Source organism: Pinus tabuliformis, chromosome 8 (assembly GCF_031772625.1).
Source record: "Pinus tabuliformis cultivar Carrire ecotype Pingquan chromosome 8, CPIR1, whole genome shotgun sequence".
In the NCBI taxonomy this organism is placed as follows: Eukaryota; Viridiplantae; Streptophyta; class Pinopsida; order Pinales; family Pinaceae; genus Pinus; species Pinus tabuliformis.
Window position 1 is genome coordinate 1,971,564,514 of NC_142294.1, and position 23,747 is coordinate 1,971,588,260.

The window sequence follows — 23,747 nt, forward strand, 5'->3', positions numbered from 1 at the left end:
TTTAGCACGTGGGCAAAAGCTAAACATGAGCTTTACCCTTTTATCATTATGGCCATCACCCTAGTTCCTAGGGCCCCTATGTGAGCCCCTTGTATCATTAAGGAATCCATGATTGTCCCAACCCCTGGTGTGCGATGAATTGCCCAACCTTAAGGGGGTATTCATTGCTTTATCATACACATCATGCTCTTATTCCTTGGAGCTCCAAGCAATTAAAAGAAAGAAAATCAATAAAAGGCAAAAGGCATATGAAAAGTGGTGGAAAAACAAAGGTCGGGGTAACTTATATACTGTTGATTTGGGGTAGCATCGGATGTGCTCTAGCCACGAAATTTGATGGAGAGGTTGGGGCACATGAGATCTCCAATACCCAAAAAGGGTTTAGGCAGATTCTAAATAGTTCAAGAGATATTAAAATAATTAATATTTTTAATGGAGCCCCTATGTCTAAACTTAGGGAAAACAAAATATTAATGTGTATTAATATGAAACTGTGTTAGAATGGTCCAAAAGACATGGATCAAGCCAGATCTAATCTTAACCGTTGATTAGGGACTTAATCTCGGCCGTTGATTTGTCAATGAGAAAAGTATAAGAGCAGGCTTGAGGGTCACTTGGAGAACACACTGAGGGAGACCAGTCAGTTCAATTTTTGGAGCGGGGTTAGCTGAGAAATTGAACCAGTGGTCTGGAGAGCAGTCAGGAGGCAGCAAGTATGGAACAGAGAGACGGGAGATCAACGCAGAGGCAGAAGAGGCAGACGCAGGTGCCAGAGGAAGCCACGCAGAGGCAACACAGACTGCGCAGAGCCAGCAAGGCCTGTGTCATCCACGCCGAGGCTGCAGGAGTGATACAGAAGGCCAGAGAGGCTGCACAGAGCCTCAGTAGGCTGATGCAGAGGGTTTCAGGCTGACGCAGAGGTCAATAGGGCCTATGCTGGGTTCCGTAGAAGTGTTGGAGAATTTGTCTATCTGTGGGTAAGCTAGTTTGGCACCCTGTTGTACTAGAAAATTGCTAAATAATGAAATCGTCCTTTGCTGCACCAGTTTTTCCACTTTGGGTTTTTCTGGGGACATTAGTCCGAAATAACTGTGTCAATGTGTTGATTCTTGTGCATATGTTTGTTTTTGTATTACGATGTGATATCTGCAGCAGTATTAATTTTAATATTTGTTGAAGTAATTTCATGAATAACTTATGGTGAAATAAGTAGGAAAAGTAAATCAGTTGCTGCAGTGATAGAATTTTCACATGGTATCAGAGAAGTAATCAGAGACTGAAAGGGAAAATCAGTTATGGGTCGAGACCACGATATAGAGGCATCTACCTCAGGGGACTCACGCAGATTTTCAGAAGATTGCACAAGAGGAAGAGAATTTGATTTCTCTATGTTGGCTTCCAGGTTGGAAGAAGAAGTGGCATGCATGACTAGTGCTGCATCATCAGAAGTATGGCATATAGACAGTGGAGCCTCATGGCATATGACGGGAATCAGGGAGTGTTTCTCAGAATATCGAGAACAGAAGATGAACTTTCAGATCACCATGGGGAATAAAGCAAAGTGTACTCCAGTAGGAAAGGGTACCATAGTTTTTTCAGAGAGAATCGGGAGAGCGGTTCCGTGCCACAAATGTGTTGCATGTACCAAGATTGGGGATGAACTTACTTTCCGTGTCACAACTACAAGGCAAGGGCTATGATGTCTACTTCATCAAGCAAAAGGTATACGTCAAACACCCGAGATGGAAAAAGAAAGTGTAGATTGGGATCAAAAGTAATCGGTTGTATAGATTACAACTAGAATCTCCAATGGCACTAATAGGCAGTCATGGGGACAAGGACTTGAACGAACTATGGCACAGAAGGATGGGTCACTTGCACCATGGAGCTTTGAGAATTCTCAGGAGCACTGTAACAGGAGTTCCGGATCTGAGTACGGAACGAGATGAGGTACGCAGGGGATGCGCTCTAGGAAAGTATGCCAAGGCGACATTTCCTAGGAGCAAACACAGGGCCAAGAGTGTACTAGGATTGATACACTCAGATATCTGCGGACTCATGTCCGTCAAAGCTCTCTGTGGTGTCGAGTATTTCCTTACCTTCATTGATGATCACTCGAGGAAAACTTGGATCAACTAGTAGAACTATTGTAGAAGCAACTAGGGCCATGCTGTATGATCAGGATATGCCAAAATTCTTGTGGGCGGAAGCATGCAGCACAACTGTCTACGTTCAGAACAAGACTCCTCATCAAGCATTGGGCAAGATTACTCCAGAGAAAGTCTTCACTGGGAAGACGCCTGAAGTCAGTCGTTTCAGGATATTTGGGAGTTTAGCATATTGCCGCATACTCGAAGAAAAGAAGCTGGATCACACTGCAGAAAATGGGTATCTGGTGGGATATAGCAAGAACGCTAAGGCATACAGAATCTATCTTCCAGGAGCATGAAGGTAGTAATATGATGAGATGTAAAGTTCATGGAGGACAGAGTTTTCAGAAGATCTCGTGAAATGCCTTCTGAGGAGCAGTCAAAAGAGGATCTGTTGGTCATGGCCCTTCAACCAACGAAAGTGAAGAATCCTTCCTCAGGACAGGAAGATTCTCAGGATGAGGAGGAGCGAACAAAAGTACTTGCTGGCAGAGGAAGAACTAGCAGAGAACTTCGTCAGATTCTGTGTGATGCAGAGAACTTCATCGGTGAGCCAAGGAACAGTAAGAGGGAGCGAAAACAGCGAGACAGGTATCAGGCGTTAGTAGCTCAGGATGGGGAGCGTGCCAGTTTCAAGGAGGCAGCTCAGCATCAGGTCTGGCTAGATGCGATGGTGGAGCAGTATAACTCGATAATGGTGAACGATGTCTGGGAGGTGGTGTCAAGGCCTCAAGATAGATCTGTGGTAGGTTCCAGATGGATATACAAGATCAAATATGATGCGAATGACAGTGTTGAGAAATACAAGGCCAGGTTTGTGGCTAAGGGGTATGCTTAAAAGGAAGGGATTGACTATGAGGAAACCTTTGCCCCGATAGCCAGGTATACATCTGTTAGGACCGTGATATCTCTTGTAGCCCAGATGGGATGGGGGATCCATCAGATGGATGTCAAGACGACATTTCTGAACGGGGTAATAGAAGAAGAGGTATACATTGAACAACCAGAGGGCTTTGAAACTCATGAGAAGAAGTCTCATGTATGCAGACTGAAGAAATCCTTGTATGGGCTGAAGTAGGCACCGAGAGCGTGGTATGGTCGAATAGATGGCTACTTGCAGAAGATGGGGTTTGTCAAGAGTGATGCGGATCCGAATCTCTACTATCTAGTCGTAGAGAATGAGCCACTTATCTTAGTATTGTATGTGGATGATCTCTTTCTGACAAGATCATCCAGACTCATTGAGGACTGTAAGAAGAATCTAGCCATAGAGTTCGATATGAAGGATCTGGGACAAATGCACTACTTCCTAGGGTTGGAAGTTTGGCAGCAGAAAGGAGATATCTTCCTTGGGCAAGGGAGGTATGCTACAAAGATCCTGAAAAGGTTCGGGATGGCAGACTGTAAACCTATGGCTACGCCAACGATCACCAACTGGAAGAAGATTGATGCATCAGAAGACAAGGATGTCGATACCACCCTATACCGACAACTCATAGGGTCCTTGATGTATCTGGTCAATACCAGGCCAGATATTTGCTATGCTGTCAACACCCACAGTTAGTTCATTGTGGAACCAAAGAGGGCACACTGGGCAGTAGCCAAATACGTTCTCAGGTATTTACAGGGAACAGTTGATTATGGGCTCTTATACACCAAGGGGAAGGATATTAGGTTGAGTGGATTCACTGATGCAGATTGGGCAAGAAGTTCAGTGGATCGGAAAAGTACCTCTGGGTACTGTTTCAACATTGGATCAGGAATGACCTCCTGGTGTAGTAGGAAATAGAAGTCCGTGACTCTGAGCTCATCTGAGGCAGAATATATGGCAGCAAGCACAACTTTGTGTGAGGGCATATGGCTTAGAAAATTGCTGGTGAACCTATTCAAAAGAAATATGGAGGCGACCAGGATCATGTGTGATAATCAGAGTTGCATCAAACTCTCTGAGAATCTAGTTTTCCATGATAGGTCGAAGCATATTGATATCCGGTGTCACTTTGTTAGAGACTGTGTCCAACGAGGAGCTGTACAGTTGAGCTACACTCCTACAGGAGAACAAGTGGCAGATATCCTCACCAAGGCCCTTGGAAAGTCAAAATTTGACTACCTCAGGGAAAGATGGGGATGGTAAAGAACCCCTTTCAGAAGTAGAGTGTTAGCAACACGAATGAAGAGGGAGTTGCAGTGTAGAGGCAGTGTTGGGAGAAAGGACTAGCAACAACACAGATGCAGAGGGAGTCGCAGTGTTGGGAGAAAGGACTAGCAACAACACAGATGCAGAGGGAGTTGTTGTACAGATGCAGCAGTGGCAGTAGCAGAGTCATGGGCAGTAGTACAAGATGCAATAGTGCAGAGGATGTTGGGCAGGGAGGCTTAACATTAGCACAAGGACTGATGCCGGATGATCAGGGTGATACTCAGTGAGGAGTATTACTAGAGCACAGTCCTCGCTAAGAGGGAGTGTTGATTTGGGGTAGCATCGCATGTGCTCTAGCCACAAAATTTGGTGGAGAGGTTGGGGCACATGAGATCACCAATGCCCAGAAAGGGTTTGGGCAGATTCTAAACAATTCAAGAGATATTAAAATAATTAATATTTTTAATGGAGTCGCTAAGTCTAAACTTATTAGGGAAAATAACATATTAATTTGTATTAATATGAAATTGTGTTAGAATGGTCCAGAAGGCATGGATCAAGCCAGATCTAATCTTAGCCGTTGATTAGGGACCTAATCTCGACCGTTGATTTGTCAACGAGAAAAGTATAAGAGGACTTAGGAGGCTTGAGGGTCACTTGGAGAAGACACTGAAGGAGACCAGTTAGTTCAATTTCTGGAGCGGGGTTAGCTGAGAAATTGAACCAGTGGTCTGGAGAGCAGTTAGGAGGCAGCAAGTACGGAACAGAGAGACGAGAGATCAACGCAAAGGTAGAAGAGGCAGACGCAGGGGCCAGAGGAAGCCACACAGAGGCAACAGAGACTGCGCAGAGCCAGCAAGGCCTGCGTCATCCACACAGAGGCTGCAGGAGTGACGCAGAAGGCCAGAGAGGCTGCGCAGAGCCTCAGTAGGCTGATGTAGAGGGTTTCATGCTGACGCAGAGGTCGGTAGGGCCTATGCCAGGTTCAGTAGAAGTGCTGGAGAATTTGTCTATCTGTGGGTAAGCTAGTTTGGCACCCTGTTGTACTAGAAAATTGCTGAATAATAAAATCCTCACTTGTTGCACCGGTTTTCCCACATTGGGTTTTTTCCGGGGACATTAGTCCGAAATAACTGTGTCAATGTGTTGATTCTTGTGCATATGTTTGTTTTTTATTACGGTGTGATATCTATAGCAGTATTTATTTTAATATTGTTGAAGTAATTTCATGAATAACTTATGGTGAGATAAGTAGGAAAAGTAAATCAGTTGCCGCAGTGACAGAATTTTCACCTATACCATGATTGCTCCCTCCTACATCTATACACCTATGTGTGGCCTTCCCTCATTATAGCTACCCTTGTACCATGGCATGTGACCTGGAGCCTTCCCTTCTACCCCACTTCGTTCCACCTTTATTTCACATTACACCTGCCACTTGACGGATGTACCATGGACCTGTCAATCCCTTAAAGGTTGAAACCACCTAATAGGGGCCTTTATTAACCTAGCTTTGGAGCTTGGGGACACCTGTACATTCTAAAGCCCACTTGGAAGGGCATGCCACTATGAAGTTTCCACCTTTGCCCCTGGTTTGCAAGCTTGTTTACTCAATTGCACTAATGAATTGTTGTATTGGAAGGTGAGGAGACACATTGGATCTTATACAAGATTGCAGGTGGGTCTTCATCTTGGGTTTGGCCTCCCTATACGAGACCCAAGCCCTCCAAAGGGTCATGATGGCATTTGTAGGGTGAGCGTTGAGAGCCATGGATCTCCACCACAACAGAGCATTGATTACCATGCCATGGGATTCTTCAACACCACCTATTACTTGTTCGTGCCCCAGTCACACAGAGACTATGATACTTGGACCATATTGCCCAACCGACCACATAATTGCACCAGACGCTTGGCAGTCGATCGGGGCCCATACGAGGTTTTGTCTCACCTGGGGAGACATGGGAGGGCTTGTATCATCACCTCAACCCTTATTGATGGAGCATCGACTTTTTTGATCCAGTTGGAGACCCATGAGACCATTCTTTGTGCCCCACAACCACTTGGGAATACCACAAATGTTTTGCTTGGAAACCAAGGGGCCAACCCCTTGGTCATCATTTTGAGAGCCCTCTTCTTTATTTTTGCACATGAGTGACATGTATTGGCCTTCCAATGGCTCCTTGCACCATGATTCTATCATTTTGGCCTCATTAGGAAGGTTTATTTTGTACTTTTGAGCTATTTGGTGGGTTTGTCACCAAATTTATTGTTATTTTGCACATTAGAATCATTTTTAGGGGTTTGTTAGGCAAATTAGACCATTTGAATTTGTAAGAGGATCATATAAATTGATGAGACCTCATTTGTATTCCTCATCATCATTTGGATTAGATATCTTCTTAAAAAGTAAAATTCGAACCTGCAATCTTGGACGAAATTTGAAGTTTAAATGCACTTTGTTGTTTGGATAAAATTTCACACTTCTTTCTTGGAGCTTCTTTGGCATTTTCATGATGGATGGATATGTTCTCTTTGCCTTGTAAGTGGTTTATAATGCTATTTTATGTTATTATAAATGTCTAATGCATGGAATATTTCTCTTGTAAAGATTGGAGATGCCCTAATTTATGTGATTTGCTTGGAGCATTGAAAATTTTGTGAAATTTTGCATGTGTTACTCATTGAAAGGCATTGAATGAATGAAAGTTCCTAGGGGAATAATGTACATTTAATTCCTTGAATCTCCATCTTGTTTTTGTCTCTGAAGTGTAAAGTATCTTGAGGGTGTTGTGTTGCTACCTTACATAGGATAACGAAGTCCCTCTAGGCCTCCTTGAAAATTTGAAGTTGCCTCATGAAGGACATTTTGACTCCATCTTTCCCCAAGGAGTAGGCACTAGTCTAATCCTAGGTTATCACCTCCACTTTTTGTTTCTTTTTCACCTTTTATTTGGATTCTTCCCTAACCCTAGAAGTTGCCTGGGCCTCCCTACAAAATGCATTAGAGAGAGCTTCTTCTGGAGCAAATTGGAAACCAATTGCGTTGGTGAGTCTCCTAGTAGCCCTCAAGTTTTGAAGCCAATCTTGTCGATGGATTGGGAGATATACCAAGCTCTAGCTATAAGACTGACTTTGTCTAGGTTCCTTCTAGGTAGTGGTAGAACCAAGGGTCTATTGCACTTAAAAACTCAACGAAAGTTCATCAAATTTTAGACCCTTATTTTCCCTCTATGTTTGACCTTGTGTGCTCATTAAAGAAGATACATACCTTGAACCTTAGGTCTAGCTTGTAGTATCTTTTATGTCTCCCTAGTAGGGTTAGAACCTTGTATAGATTCCATCTTTGAAACCCTTCTAGGGTGACTTAGTCCTTTGTAGGATCCCTTAGGTCTAGGATAGTTGCTATCGTAGAATATCTCTCTCTCCTCTTAGGCCTAGGTATCCTCCCCCCAAGCCTTTCTTGGAGATCCCTTATCTTGCTTTGAAGCAAGCAAACCATTATATGAGTCTCTCCTTCGGTCAATAAATTTAACAACATTGATATTACTCTAAACAAGGATAGGACAATACCCTGTTTACTCTCCAAAGATCAAGTGATTCCAAAATGACTTCTTTCGGAAGACATACTTGGAGTTGTAATCATGTTGTTCGATTTACAAACCTTCTTAACAGAGAATTCCAATTAGACTTGACCTAGGATGGATTAACCCTTCTATAGTGTTTCAATGGATTGACCTGGGAGCTTTAACGATCATTTTGTCTTGTTTCCTTGTGCTTTGAGATGAGGCCTGTTGTTGCACAAACTAGCAAGCCTTATCAATAGGCAAAAACTAAAGGGCACAACAACACCCTGTCCACTCTCACCACAACCTAAGTCCCCTTCTTTTATCATATTTTCACCCGATAGGAGGAGTCCTAGTAACCCTCACTTGTGATTGATTTGACTATGATGGGTTTGAAGTGAGGCAGGGTGGCTCATTCAATGGAAAGGTTCAATTATTGTGTGAACTTTGGGAGAAGCTATTATGATATCGACAAAAATACCCTTGAAGGAAAGACTACACGAGAGCTAGGGTTGCGATATTTGACGAGATAAAATTTCATCCCAGGTTAGGGTATTCAAGAAAAAAGGCTATGAATGATATACTTCAACAAGTACTAAAGTATGAACCTTCAAAGAATCCCCAAGTTGAAGGATTAACACCTAGGGTTCCCTCTTGATGAAATAGCTAGGGCATCAAATTTTGTGGAGAATCCACCGTGAAAATTGCCTCAAATCTGGAGGAGAGTTGGAGGAAAAACTAACACAAAAGGTTGTCCAAATGGTTTAGCAAAAGCTCCTCTCTAATATAATTCACATCAAACCCCTAGGGAGGCTTCCTTATCCTTAAAGGGACGATGAAAAGAAGCGAGGCGAAGGTAAAAGGAAAGATGATTTGTTGAGTTATGGGTGATCACCAAGGATTTAGGACTAATGCCTAGCTATTGGGAGAATTGGAGTCAAAATGATCTTGATTTGGGAACTTAGCTCTTCAAGGAGACCTGGAAGCAACTTCGTTAGCCCTAATGGAGGCAGCTACACAAATACTCTAGATATTTATACTTCAAATGCAAAATTTAATTGAGTTTCAAGGGCGCAAGATACAGTATAACCTCTTGGAGCGTTCTTTCATTCATTATCCATGAATAACACATGCAAAATTTCAAATAGTGTTAATGTTCTAACAAATTTCATTAATTAGGACACATTAAAGACTGTACGACAAAATTCCATGCATTAGACATTCATTAGATAAAAAATATAACATTAAATGACACTTAAGGACAATGAAGAATATATCCGTCCACCAAAATGCCAAAGAGAAGCTCCAAGGGAGATAGAAAAATTTTCCAAATGTCAAAATGCATTTAATCCATCCAAATCATTCCACAAAATTGCAAGCCAAAAGTCTCTAATGAGGTAGCCAAAAATCCAAGTGATGATAAGTTTCAAATGAGAGAGATGCTCTCTTATTTATATAAGACTAATAAGTTCGAATTCCTAATGAATAAGCCCCTAAAGTGTCAAATGTGGCAACAAACCCTTGGTTACAAGCCAACCAAGGTAGCTTTAACATTAATTAATATTTTGTCTCTCCTTTAGTCCATGCGAAGTGCTCTCTAATGCTAGCGTTGAGACCTTAGGTGCTAAAGATGGGAGTGAGGGCCTAAAAAATAATGAATAAGAGGGGGATGCCCTCCAAATGCTCCAAAACATTCCCAAACCCCAATTCGGGCTTTGTGGGTCTCATGGGTCTCCAGATGGGTCAAGATCAAGTTGATGCTCCATCAATGAGGGCTAGAAGATGACACATGCCCTCCCATGTCTCCCCGAGGAAGTAAAACCTGCTTTGGGCCCTGGACCAGCTGCCAAGTGTCAGGTGCATTGTGTAGTTGACTGGGCAACATGGTCCAAGTGCATCATCATCTCTGTATAACTGGGGCACGAACAAGTAATGTGGTGGTGTTGAAGAAGCCCATGGTGTGGCAATCAATGCTCTGCATGGGTTGAGGCCCATGGCTCTCAATGCTCACCATACAGGTGCCATTATGACCCTTTGGAGGGCTTGGATCCCATATAAGGAGGCCAAGTCCAAAATGAAAACCCACCTGCAATCCCATATAAGATCCAATGCGTCTCCCCACCTTTCAATATAATAATTCATTAGTGTAATTGTGTAATTAAGCTTGCTAATCAAGGGAAAAAGTGGACACTTCATAGTGGCATGCCCTTCTAATTGGGCTTTGAACATGTATTGGTGTTACCTTGCTTGACAAGAGAGGTTAATGAAAGACCCTATTAGGTGGTTTCAACCTCAAAGGGAATGACAAGTCCTGATACATCCATTAGATGGAAGGGGTTAGGTGAAATAATGATGGAATAGAGTGGGAGAAAAGGGGAGGCTCCAAGCCACATGCCATGGTACAAGGATAGTTATGATGAGAAAGGCTCACACCTTGGGTGTATGGATGTAGGAGGGAGGAATCGTGGTACACGAGTTACGTCGCACTTTGTTTTTCCACCCTTCTTCATATGCCTTCTGCCTTTTATAGCTTTTCTTCATTTTATTGCTCGGGGCTCAAGGGGATGAGAGCATGATGTGTAAGATGTAGCAGTGATTACCCCCTTAAGGTTGTGAAAATTCATTGAAATGCAACAATTGGAATTCATTATTCTAATTGATTAATTATGCAGTTTATTTTGTTACAGAAAATAACGAATAAAATCACATTGCAATTTCTTCACACTAAAAACACTATGGAAAATAAAATAAGAACTGAGAAAATAGAGCACACACACAATAAAATTGACACCATTATTTTGGACAAATGTCCCTGGAAAAACCCAATGTGGGAAAACCGGTGCAACAGATCAGGGTTTTATTATTATTCTTTAGCAACAATAAATTTGAGTACAAATCAGGATGCCAAACTGGAAATCCTCTCCAAAGGAATCACTGACAAAATTATTAAGGGAAATTTTCCCTTCTCCACAAGCAGTCCGACAACAATCTGACCACTCGAACTGGCTATTCAAGACTCCCGTGCAACCTCTAATTTGCATTGCCTGAATCTGCCTCTGATCAAGACGTCCTACTTGCTGCTGCTGCTGGAAGTGATTCTCCAGCCCTTTGGAAAACTATCCCGATCTTTGGCTACTGAATTGACCTCCTCTCAGCCAAATCGAACTGCCTCACTGAAGCTACTTGCGCAATCCTTGCACGACCTCTTGTGGAATAACTTAACCTCCTCTAGCTGACTCTTTCGACACTGGAAACCTCCACCAGAATCTTTGTTGCTGCTCCTTTGCCTCTGCTACTAATCTCCTAGCTCAAATTCTCTTCCCAATTAAATTTTTGCTCTCTGGGAAATTCAATCTACCTCGATCACTCACTAGCTCGATGTATCTTCTCCATCCCCATCGTCCTGCTCTTATAATCTCTCGTTGCTGAACCAACGACCATGATTAGATCCACATCAATGGCTAAGATCATCTCGAACTCAATCCGTGTGATTTTTTAGAGCATTCTCGATCTTTCTCAATTAATTGCTGTTAATTAATCAATTTTCCTAAGTTAGACTTAGGCATTTTTCAATTATTGATCAATTAACTTAATTGAGTTGTCTCTAGGTGTTTTCTCCCGAAACCTTTTCTGGGTATTGGAGATCTTGTGTTCCTTAGCCTCTTTGACCAAAGCCGAGACTAGAACACCTGTCTGATGCTACAAAAACTAACTCGCACTCTTAGTGAGGAAGGTGTTCTACTGTCTCATAACATCCTCCCATATGCCGTTGATGTCTGACAACTATGACTACTTGCCACTGCCTACCAAGCCATTGCACAAACTTTTATTCATCTGCCACTACTGTAGCTGAACCATCCTGCATCTGCGTTGTTGTTGACATTGCGTTGTGCCACCTGCATTGCTGCCAACTTTGCACACCCTTCCTCTGATTTCATGTTGTTGTTGCTGCTGCAACCACTGTAACTAAGAACTAAACTATGGATCCACATCTCACACTGTTGATGCTTCTGCGCTTCCACTACATTGCTGCAACCTCTATAACTGTGTGTTCTGATGTACTCGCGATTTAGAATCTTAAGTACTGAGGTTCCATAGGGCTGCTTCCTCTGAAGCTAGACTCCCTCTAAGTCTCGATCTCCTACTAGAAAATCTCTCTTTTCTTCCAGCAAAGCCTCTCCATTGCAACTTGTAATCTTGCCTGCATGCCGACTGGACTGTATAGTTCTGCTGCAAGAAAACAAATCTTGTCTTCGTAAACCCTTTCTGATAGATACTTTGCCTCCTGTTGCATACTGAAACTACTTGTTTTGCCTTCGGATGTCCTTCCGGTATTGGTATCCGATTTGTAGTCTCTGCAACATGGAATGGCTGATTGGTTCTAGCTAGAACTGTGCCTTGCTCTCTGCAATTGGCCAATTTGCACTGCCTCCCTCGGTTTCCCCTGCTGGAATTAACTCGACCTCCTTCCTCTTGAAAAACTGGAAACCTCTCTGGCTAGAATTGCTCTTGCTACCTGCAACTTGGCAATTCACATTGCCTGTGTCACTGCAACTAGCTCTGCAACTGTCTCTCGAATACTGATCGTAACTAGCTCTGCTACTGTTATCTGACTACAACCTGTTGACACTGAACCTGCTACTATGATACTGTGGGCCCCTGTAGCAAAAGTGATTATCATGTTGTAATAACTGGAACTAATCTAATTGATCTCCTTGTTGCTTCTGCACTGGATCCTGCCCATCTAGCACACTGGAGTTTCATACTCCTCTTGGATTTGGTGCCTCACTATCTCCTTTTAAGCCTAGTCCCTGGCTCAGACCCTTCTTCGCTTTGCAACTCGCACTGGAAAACACATACTTCCTCCGGCACCTGTCTCTGACAATTGGAAGTCAATCTGCTGCCCAAATCTGCATTCTTGCTAACTCGCACGACCTCTCCTGGCAATCTCGTATGACTGTCTTTGGAAATCTGCAAAAAATCTACGAAACTCAAATATTGGAGACTAAAACTGGAAATCTCTTCTATTTCCTGCTTGGCCTTTCTTCTCCTACTTGCACCCCTTTGGAATGCTCAAATCTACTACTGTTTGCCTCCGAAAATCCTTCTCTGGTCCTCACATTGCCTGCAACACCTCAACTAGGCAAATCGCTCAACCTTTCAGATGTCCTTCAGAATTTGGCACATGATTTGCTGCTCCTGAAGCTCGCACTGGCTAACAGACAAAATTGCTACAACCCACTGCAATTGGAAATTATGGATCCCCTCCTGAAAACTGGATCTGGAAACCCTCTGATAAATTCCTCTGTGTGTGTTTTTCTCTTCCACTCGGCGCTGATTTGCTACTACTAGTCTAGCTGCAAACCAACTGCGCCCAAATCTACTCAACAAAATCTCATATCTGATAAATAGAACTGCTTCCTGACAATACCGCTACATGTTGGAACTGCTACTGGGCTATTCAAACCTTTTCTGTCACCTACAACTGAAAAATCGAACCCTTGCCCAACAATTCACACTGCCTGGTTGGACCTCTGCACAGTCCTGGAAGAAATTCGCTCAGACTCCCTCTGAACCGCGAAATTTCTCCGTCTTTGATACTGAGCTTTTGGTCTGTCAAACTTGCTTTGATACCATGTGAAAATTCCTTGAAATGCAACAACTGGAATTTATTCTTCTAATTGATTAATTATGCAGTTTATTTTGTTATGACAAAATAACGAATAAATCACATTGCATATTCTTCACAATAAGAACGCTGCAGAAAATAAAATAGGAACTGAGAAAATAGAGCACACACAATAAAATTGACACTGTTATTTTGGACAAATGTCCCCGGAAAAACCCAATGTGGGAAAACCAATGCAACAGATGAGGATTTCATTATTATTCTTCAACAACAAAAAATCTGAGTACAAATCTAGATGCCAAACTGGAAATCCCTCCAAAGGAATCACTGGCAAAATTATTAACGGAAAATTTCCCTTCTCCACAAACACTCCGACAACAATTGGGCCATCCGAACTGGCTATTCAAGACTCTTGCGCAGATGTTGACCTCTAACTCGCACTGCATGAATCTGCCCTTTGATCAAGACGTCCTTCCTACTGCTGCTACTAGAAGTGATTCTCTAGCCCTCTGGAAAATTATCTTGGCTGTGGGCTATTGAATCGACCTCCTCCTCAGTGAAATCGAACTGCCTCACTGAAACTACCTGCGCAGTCCCTGCACAACCTCTTGTGGAATAACTCGACCTCCTCTGGCCGACTCTTTCGACATTGGAAACCTCCACCGAAATCTCTGCTGCTGCTCCTCTGCCTCTACTACTGATCTCTTGGCTTGAATTCTCTTCTCCGCTGAATTTGAACTCTCTGGGAAATTCGATCTGTCTCGATCACTCACTAGCTTGATGTATCTTCTCCATCTCCATCGTCCTTCTCTTATAATCTCTCGTTGGTGAACCAATGGCCATGATTAGATCCCCATTGACTAAGATCATCTCAAACTTAATCCATGTGAGTTTCTAGAGCATTCTTGATCTTTCTCAATTAATTGTTGTTAATTAATCAATTTTCCTAAGTTAGACTTAGGTATTTTTTAATTATTGATCAATTAACTTAATTGAGTTGTATCTAGGCGTTTTCTCCCGAAACCTTTTCTGGGTTTTGGAGATCTTGTGTTCCTTAGCCTCTCTGACCAAAGTTGAGACTATAACCCCTGTTTGATGCTACAAAAACTAACAAAGGTGGGGCAGTGCATCACCCACCAGGGGTTGGGACAATCATGGGTTCCTTAATGATGAGAGGAGCACTCATAGGGGCCCTAAGGACTAGGGTGATGGCCATAATGATAAGGGCTAGGGCCCATGTTTAGCTTTTGCCCATGTGCTAAATTTTATTGTCCTGACTATCTTTGGCATTTTGTGGTACATTTCCTATTGTATGTATGCTTTTATCTTTCCTTTTAGCTGCATCAATGTCTGGGCATCATTCCTGGCCCGACCAAAGGTGTGGACAAGGGGAGGGTGAGGCTAACACCTTGTGGACCAAAATGAGGAAAATGTGGAAAAGGGCTCGTAATGAGTGGAGGGAAGTGAGATATATGGTATTAGGGAAATGGGACTACGCAACCAAAATCAGGGTTTCCCATATAGTGCCACTCCTAAAGCTAGTAGCCAATAAAAGAGAGCACATGGGACCAAGGTATAGGATTAACCCCCTAGTTGAGGTTAGGGAACAAGAGTACAATCAAATCCATTTCTTTCTACCGAGTCTCCCCACTAATCCATGCCCAAATGTGCCCAAGAAAAGCAAGCATAAGCTCTCAATCACATAATGAAAAATCATACCTTTGGGGGTTGGATGGCCCACCTTCAAACATATGATCATAATAGAGGAGTGAGGGCACACAATGACTGGCTTAGGTGGCGGAGAATAGTAACACATCAAGCTATCAAGTGGCTGCTGGCAGCCGACTGAAGACAAATCTAGGAGAAAATTTCTCCTATAGGGGTCACCCACTGGTGGTGGGTAAAAATTTCTCCTATAGGGGTCACCCACTGGTGGTGGGTAACAAGTCCTTTGTCTGTGTGAGGGGCATGTAGTGTACCTAAATGATATTAATAATTATCATGGAAAGTTGTATCCTTTAGCCTAGTTGTGTCCCATGGATACCATAATTGCAGTTTTCTTGGTTGCATAACAATAATTAATTGTATCTTTCACATGTTTTAATTACTTTTTTGGTCCTTTTGGACAATATGGATTTGCTCCTTTTCTTCTGAATGCCTGTGTTATCCCATGACTACTGCAAGGTACATCACAATGTGAGCTTACCTTTTGTTGTGCTGTAAGCTTCAAAATCTATGTAGGAATTACCACCTATAAATAATCATCAGTTATGCCTTTTGTGTATAACACACGATGTTTCAATGACACTTGGAAAAGAGGTCCTTGGCTCGCCAAAAACAATCTTTTTCTTAAATTGTGCAGCTGTAATACACTGGGTGAGTCTCTTGGTAGTAAAGTAACTAGTAGCTTTTGCACACATTTGTCTATTGTGTTTCATCTTTCACGACAATGGCTGTAATTTTTCATCTTGTGGCAGTTTATATAGTTTGATCAAATATGTTATAGCATCCTCCTCAAGCTATGTTGCTACTGTTACATCTTTGAGATATACTCATCACACGTAGATCTGCTGAAGGGATTAGGGTTTAAAAGAAGACCGAGAAACAGTTAACACATTAGATGGAATACTAGGAGATGGGATAAAAATCATTATTTGTAAATGTTGATGATTTGAATTTTCATCTAAATGGGATAAGACAAGTCTTTACTTATATTTCATAATGATTATTATTGAGAGCCAGTTTCCAAATGAACATGTTCCTTTCTACTGTAGGGTTCTAAGCAGACTGCAAATGGAAACATATCTCAGCTGGTGAGAGAAATGAATGATATTACCAGTCTTAATGGCGCTCGGATAGGTATTATGTCAAAGCCCTCAGCAGAGTTCGTGGCTGGGATTTGGGCAACATGGATTAGTGGTGCTGTTGCTGTTCCCTTGGCTCTTAGTTACCCAGAAGCAGAGATTCTCTATGTGATGAATGATGCGGTTTGTATCCCTTAGTCTCATTTCCTTCTGTTTGTGTAGCCAAGAAATAGCAGATAAATATTGAAAGCATCTGAAAGTAAGGGGGATTCTGTAATGCTGTCTGACTACATGAATATACCTATAACAGTAGGGAGTTGGTTTTGTTAATAACTTAATGGTAACAGATGGTTTTTAGGATATTTGCACTGGCAATTTAATCATAAAATAATTAACGTGGTTGAGAATCCTTCTGTTCTGATCTCATTTCATATTGTTAAAATACAAAAACACACATTGGTATTTAATTAATGTGTTATAATTGTACATTTATATCAGTTGTTGAAAATTGAAATTGTACATCATTACATCATTAATACTGAATATAGAAACTATAAAATTGGAAAGAAGAATTTCCAGTTTGGGATGGGAAAGACAAGTACAGGTACAGGCATGGCTTGTGAAGGGCAAGGATGCTGTACTTATGGGAGCAAATTCTTGTGTAACTGCAGTAAGAAAATATTTCTCTTGAAGTTGAATAAGAAGCCCAACATTTGCTGGTTTTCAACTTTTCCCCACACTTGGGTTTCCAGGGTATATCTGTGTTTATTTACTGTTGCATATGATTGGTTTAGAGTATTTTTGCTTCTGCTGTTTATTTGGTTAAAAACCCATGATATTTATTGTTAGAAATCAGAATAGAAAGCTTTATTTATTTCAGATCTGTGATTATTTGTTGAGACAGTAAATTTGTAACTGGGTTTAAAGAAATTAACAAGTGACATGATATGGTTGATCGTACAGTGAGGGTCTCATATATATACCCAAGCGGGATGTCCTTTCATGAATAGTTGTCTTTTGAGACGTGTTTTCATAATCACTAATTAATTATGATTATGATTATTATTATTTTATATCTACTTGTGTTCATAACGTTACCTTCCTCTTTATATATGTTTGTGTTCATAATCACTTTTAGAAATGCTTTGTCCTCAAAGCATATTGATAAAAAGGCATCTTATCCTTTTTTTGTCGTGTATTCTATTTGCATCTTTCTGAATTTTTGGAGCTATCATTTTCAAAGATAAAAGACAATATGAATTTCTGAGTGCAGAGCAAAATGGTTGAATTGAAGAATGATTGAACCACCCCGATTCGATCTTCTGTGGAACCTTGCAGTTGCTTGATATTGGAAATGAGTTGTTATCGTAAGCGTTATTTGTGCTGACATCTATATTCTTGGGGACATTGGTCAATTGTTTTCATCCTGAGTGATTTGGATAGGCTGACTGGTTGAGATGTCTGCTCTTATGATTTGGGTGTCGATAAGGAGTTCATGTGACTTGATTTTCTTGTTGGAAATACTGAGAGGGGGGTGGGGGATGGGCGGGTGAATTAGTATTTTTTTTAATTGTTATTTATGCCAGTTAATATTTTTATCACAAGATGCACCAGAACATAAAAGACAAAACAACAATAATTATATTAAATAAAATGACGAGGACACCAAACCTCTTGTTCAACAAATCAGGCTCCAACTTGTACAACAATATTTTAGATTTTACAAGACTCCAACCTTGAACAGACCCAACCTCCTGCTTGGTCAGAATGAGGACTCCAATCCTCTCAACAACTTCCAAGCTCCAACTTGGTAAACAATTAGGACTCCAATCCCTCCAACCTCTAACATGGTCAAATAAACAAAATTTTACAAAAGACTTGCTTTACAAGAGATCGAGAATGTCTTCAAATGCTTCAGTACTACCTTCAATCATGCTTCAACACAACTGCTTCAAAAAATGCACAATAGGTCCTCTCCAAATAGTCTTCTAGATCTCTTCAAGTGTGCTCCAAGGTTCTCTTCAAAGTCTGCTCCAACTGGTCTTTTATTGTGCTATATTCTGCTCCAAAGGTGCCTTCATGTCTGTCACTAGGTTGCTCCAAATGATACCCAAAAGCCCGCTCTCAAGAGATGCCAAAACTGCCAACCAAGTTTTCCTGCTACAACAACTATTCTTCAGTCCTTCACCAAGACTGCTCTTTTATTCTGCTTCAAAAGTGTTACAAGGTAGCCCAAAACAAATGCCCAATAGTCTGCTCAAACAAGGTTTGGATTCAATAGAATTTACTATTGGAAATTGGGTAGCTCAGAAGGTATATCCAAGCGGTGAAAACCCACCAAAAGATGGTTGGAAAAAGTACCGAAGTGGTCGGGGTTTTGACCCAAAGTTGTGGGTTTGTACCCAAATCAATTAATTGTTTTTTCTAATTTATGGTGAAAGGGTTGAGTGCGCAAAACCTTAAAGGACCAAGGGTTCCCCAAATAACTTAAAGGAAAACTATAAATAGGAGGCCAAAGGAAGGCCTAGACACACAAGTGTTGAAGGAATTTCACTTGTGGAGAGAGGGAGGCTAAAGGACCTAGCCACATATCTGCCTTAGAGGAGCTGCAGTAGCTAGAAGAAAGTTAGATCTGAGTGCTGGAAGGTCAGATATACATGAAGAAAGTCAGATCTGAGTGATAGACGGTCAGATCTACAAGAAGAAAGTCAGATCTGTGATTTGAAGAAGCAGATCTAGCAGATTGAAAAGCTGTAGCGTGGTTGTAGAAGTATTGGTTGCCAAGGACAGCAACAATCCAAGGACCTTGAGCTGAAGGCACTAGCTCAGGTATGCATTTGATTTTTGTTGAGTAGATTGTAAATCTCAAGTCCTAGATCAGTCAATGGACAAACTCTGTATTTTTGTATACTATGTATACTAGCTGTGGTAGTGATTTGAAGGGCCATGATCCTTTGTATGGGAGCCCTAATGATTCTTTGTTGATGGACTAATAAAGATCAAGTGTTGGGTTCAATAGATCTGTGTATTTTGTAGATTTTACTGCTGTTATATTTTTGCTGTGCAAAGTGTGTTGTTTTTCCACGATACTAGAGTCTAGGTTAGAATCTTACAATCACTGCCGCTACCAATCCAAGTATCACAACAAACTACTTTGCAAAGTGGAATATAAAATGCAGTAAATAAACACGTGCACAAATATAGGCAACTTTTTACAAAACCCAACTTCGTTATATTAGCAAATTGATAATAGAACTGTTTAGGGCTCCCGTACTGGGGATAATGGCCCTCATACATCCACTGATACTACAAGAATAAGATACACTGATCATCTAGTTGATGTTGTGCACCATCACAACTCCTCGATCGTACCCTGAACACAACTGCTGGTCTTTGTGCTCCCAGTCTGTAGCTCCTGCCTCTATCAATGGTCCTGCTCCTTTAGGTCATTGAACTCGGTTTCTCTAACTGCCCTCTAGTTGATCGTTAGTCCATCAACCCATCAACATATAGAGATTTCCGTTGAGCTGTTCACAACTCCGTTTGTGAACAACTCTAAAGTGCCCACTGCTGCTCCTCAACTCCTTTGGGACTTCTTCCCTCTAATATCTTCTTGCACTGCTTCGATGAAGGCAAATTTCAAGCTGGAGGGCTGCCACCTATCACTGCAAGATGTCCTTCTCTAACAATAAACTTGGGTTGATGTAATCTGCTTCCTTAACCTCCTTCCTTTGTCCTTCAAGAATCAGTCCTGATCTTACACAACTCTTCACCCTTCCTTCCAACTATCAATGGCCTTCTTGGCAACTGATCTAGGGCTACTTTCAGCACCTACTTGTTGCCCTCAACAACCTCAAGATGCCCAATGCAAGTCTATCCAATCTGGACCTATCCTCTAGCAACAAAAGCAACTTAACCACATCAACAAATACCTCTTTTCCTTGCTCCTGGACTAGTGTATACTGTTGTAGCTATGGCTGACTGGTTAGGGCTTCTAACAGTCCTTATTTGGCCCTCTCAAATACTCCAAACAACCCTCTAACTGCTGCGACCTTCCCTCCTTCACAAATCTAGGCAGTCTGCTCCTACAAACAGGGGTCATGGCCCTCTTTAGGCTGCCCAAATAGGGCTTGGCCTGCCTGCAACTCAACAGATCCATGCGACCCTTAAAACATAGAGAAAACTACCCTTAAACCCTCTTTAAGCTGCCCAAATAGGGCTCGGCCTCCTTGCAACTAATAGATCCATGTAACCCTTAAAACATAGAGAAAACCACTTAAACCCTCACCGAAACAACCCATAAGTAACCCTTGAAGTCTCAACCTGCTAGCTCCAACACTCGACCCTCCCAAACAGTCATAGAAAGGTCACTAACAACAACTCTCTTCCTTTGCTTGGGCTCCTGAGCTCTGCGGCTACTTCAAAAGATGTGATTCTATGTTTTGTTGCACTTGGATGTGGTTTAATGAGCTCCAACATCACTTCTATTTATATGTTTCTCATTGGGCCTCAACAACCCTTGAGGGCACATTCCTAAGCCTGACCGACTTGACTTTTGTGCCACCGGCCCTCTTGAATGTGAAAATTTCATCTATCACAACAAATGGAAATTATTTTTCTAATTGTTAATTTATTTAACAATTTAGTAGCTATCTGCGACGACAAATACCAAATAATCACACTATGATTTTCACAAATAAACTGCGGAAGAAAATAGCGCTGGCAATTGAGAAAATCTAGTGCACACATAAATTTTACACATTATTTTTGGACAATGTCCCAGGGAAAACCCAACTTGGGAAAACCGGTGCAATAGTGAGGGTTTTTTTTATTATGCAGCAGTGAAATTCTGAGTACAATTTGGATGCCGAAAACTGGCAATCCACAACAGAAAATTTGGCAGAGATATTCCCTAAGCAACCCGGGCACTCACGTTGCCTACACTTGCGTTCAAGCACTCACGCGTTCCTGCACTCGCGCGTTCCTGTACTCGCGCGTTCCTGCACTGGGAATAACTCAACCTCTCACTGCTGCCTCTTCGAATATGGAAATATTCCTTTGGATTACTGTCCCTGCCCCTCACTGACACTACATCCCTCTTTGGCTCAAACTCTACTACTGTTAGCTCGATTTGCACAAGGAACTGCTGTTCAAGTGTCACATTTCGATCACCACATCGATCCCTTCTTATATCTACTTGTTGGGACTCCAATGCCGAAGATTAAATCTTAACCGACGTCTCAAATCATTTCTGGATCGATCCCTGAGTTTCTAGAGAATTCTCACTTTGACTTAATTAATTCTGATTAATTGACTAGTTTTCCTAAGTTTAGACTGACTTAGGAAACATTAAAAAATAGGTTAATAATCTAATTATGCCATCTCTAGGTGGAATTTCCATAAACAATTCTGAGTTATGGAGATCTCATGTATTCTAGCCTCCACCAAGTTTCGTGACTAGAACACATCCGATGCTACAAAAACTAACACTCCCTCTTAGCAAGGACTGTGTTCTATTGCTGTACATCCTGCCACAACACCTTGTCTTTGTACCATCTCTTGTCACACTTCTGATGTCTTGCCATACTGCCCACCAACCATTGCGCAACTCTGATGCTACATCCATGTTGCTGTTGGCATTTCCATACTGCTGCCAACCTTGCATATGCACTACAACTCCTCTCATCTGTTGCTGTTGCAACTGAGAAGCATCTGAAATACTGAATCAAGTGGGTCTACTGCATCTGTCTCCTGAGTCTTGACTACTACTAGCCACTGCATTGTCTATTGAAGAATCTGCGCTATTGCTGACTCTGCTACTAAGCCTCCTGCTCTGCTGTTAATTCAACACTGCGCTCCTCAACATCTGACTGCTAATAGTATCTGCAATTGTCACTTGGGAATTTGACTGCAACTACTGACACTGATCCATCCTACTACTAAATATTGTGGGCCCCCATAGCCTGGTAATGATCCATTAGGAGGATACGTCAAGGATCCTGCCCAATCTCTGCAGCTCTGGACTATAACTCCAAGTCGCCCCACCTCATTCTTGGAGGTATAGCTGCGAACATAGCAAAATATGATTTACTCATACTGCTGCTGCTACTACTTTGCTATAATGAGTCTGATCTCCCTAGATCCTGAAGTACTAGCTTCCACAGGGATGCTCCCTCGGAAACTAGACTCCCTCTAAGTCTTGATCACCTAATGGGAAATATCTCTTCTCCTTCCTGGTGACTCGCACTGTCCTCCTGCACTGGATACTGGACTGCATAGCTCTTTTCTGGGAATATTCTGGCTAGAACTGCACTTGCATACTGCAAATGGGCAATTCAAACTGCCTGTGTCACTACAACTAGTTCTGCAACTGTCTTCCGGAAACTGAATGCAACTAGATTTGTAACTGCCCAATGACAAATTGTGTTTGCTGACACTGAACCTGCTACCATGATATTGTAGGTTCCTGTAGCATAGGTGATGGTCTCGTTGCAACAATCCAGAATTGATTTGACTGATCTCCTTGTTGCAACTGCATTGGACCCTACCCAATATGGCACACTGGAGTCGTATACTCCTCCTAGATCTCGTGCCCCACTATTTCCTTTCAAGCCTAGTCCTTCCTGGGACCCTTCTTCATTCTGCAACTCGCACTAGACAATTCGTACTTCCTCCGACACCTATCTCTGATAACTGGAAGTTGATCTGCTACCCAGATCTGCTTTCTAGCTAGCTCGCATGGCCTCTTCTGGCAACCTCGTACAATCATCTATAAAATACTGTAAAACATTGTGAAACTCAAATAACTGGAGAACTAAACCTCAAAAATCTCCTTCTTTCCCTTTGCTCGGCTGCTCAGCTACTGAATCTACTACTCGCACTCCCTTTTGGAGTGAGAAAATCTGCTCACAGCAACTGCCAATCTGCAATTGGAAAAATTTAGGTCTCTAAGACTCGAGATCCCTTGAGAGAAATTTTCCCTCTGCTTGTGTGTGCTTTTCTCTTTCCACCCGACGTGGATTCTGCTACTACAACTGCTGCAAACTCTCTGCTTCCAACGAAGGAATCTACTCAACAAAAAATTGAGCTACTACTGCTCCCTCTGACTGCTGGAATTACTGTCCTTGGCAAATCGAATTTTTCTGCCAACCTGCACTGAAAAATCGAACTTGTGCCCCAACAATTCAAACTGTCAATCTGGGTACTGTGCAACTTTTGATCATTTCGGCCTGCTGCTCCCTTTGAACAACGAAATTCTCTCCTCCGCTTTTGAGCTTCCTGGCTGATCACTCACGCTCTGATACCATGTGAAAATTTCATCTATCACAACAACTGGAAATTATTTTTCTAATTGTTAATTTATTTAACAATTTATTTGCTGTCTATTATGGCAAATACCAAATAATTCACACTGTGATTTTCACAAATAAATTGCGGAAGAAAATAGCGTTGGAAACT

General features: G+C 41.9%; 1 protein-coding gene across 7 annotated transcripts in view; it reads left to right on the forward strand.

Annotated features, from left to right (window-relative positions):
- Positions 1–23,747, forward strand: part of LOC149244349 (putative CoA ligase CCL8) — a 452,203-nt gene that overhangs the window by 69,009 nt on the left and 359,447 nt on the right. For all 7 annotated transcript variants that reach the window (XM_089374826.1, XM_089374823.1, XM_089374822.1 and 4 more), the window contains one exon: positions 16,260–16,472. In XM_089374826.1, the coding sequence (XP_089230952.1) occupies positions 16,260–16,472 (213 nt within the window). The remainder of the gene's footprint in view (positions 1–16,259; positions 16,473–23,747) is intronic.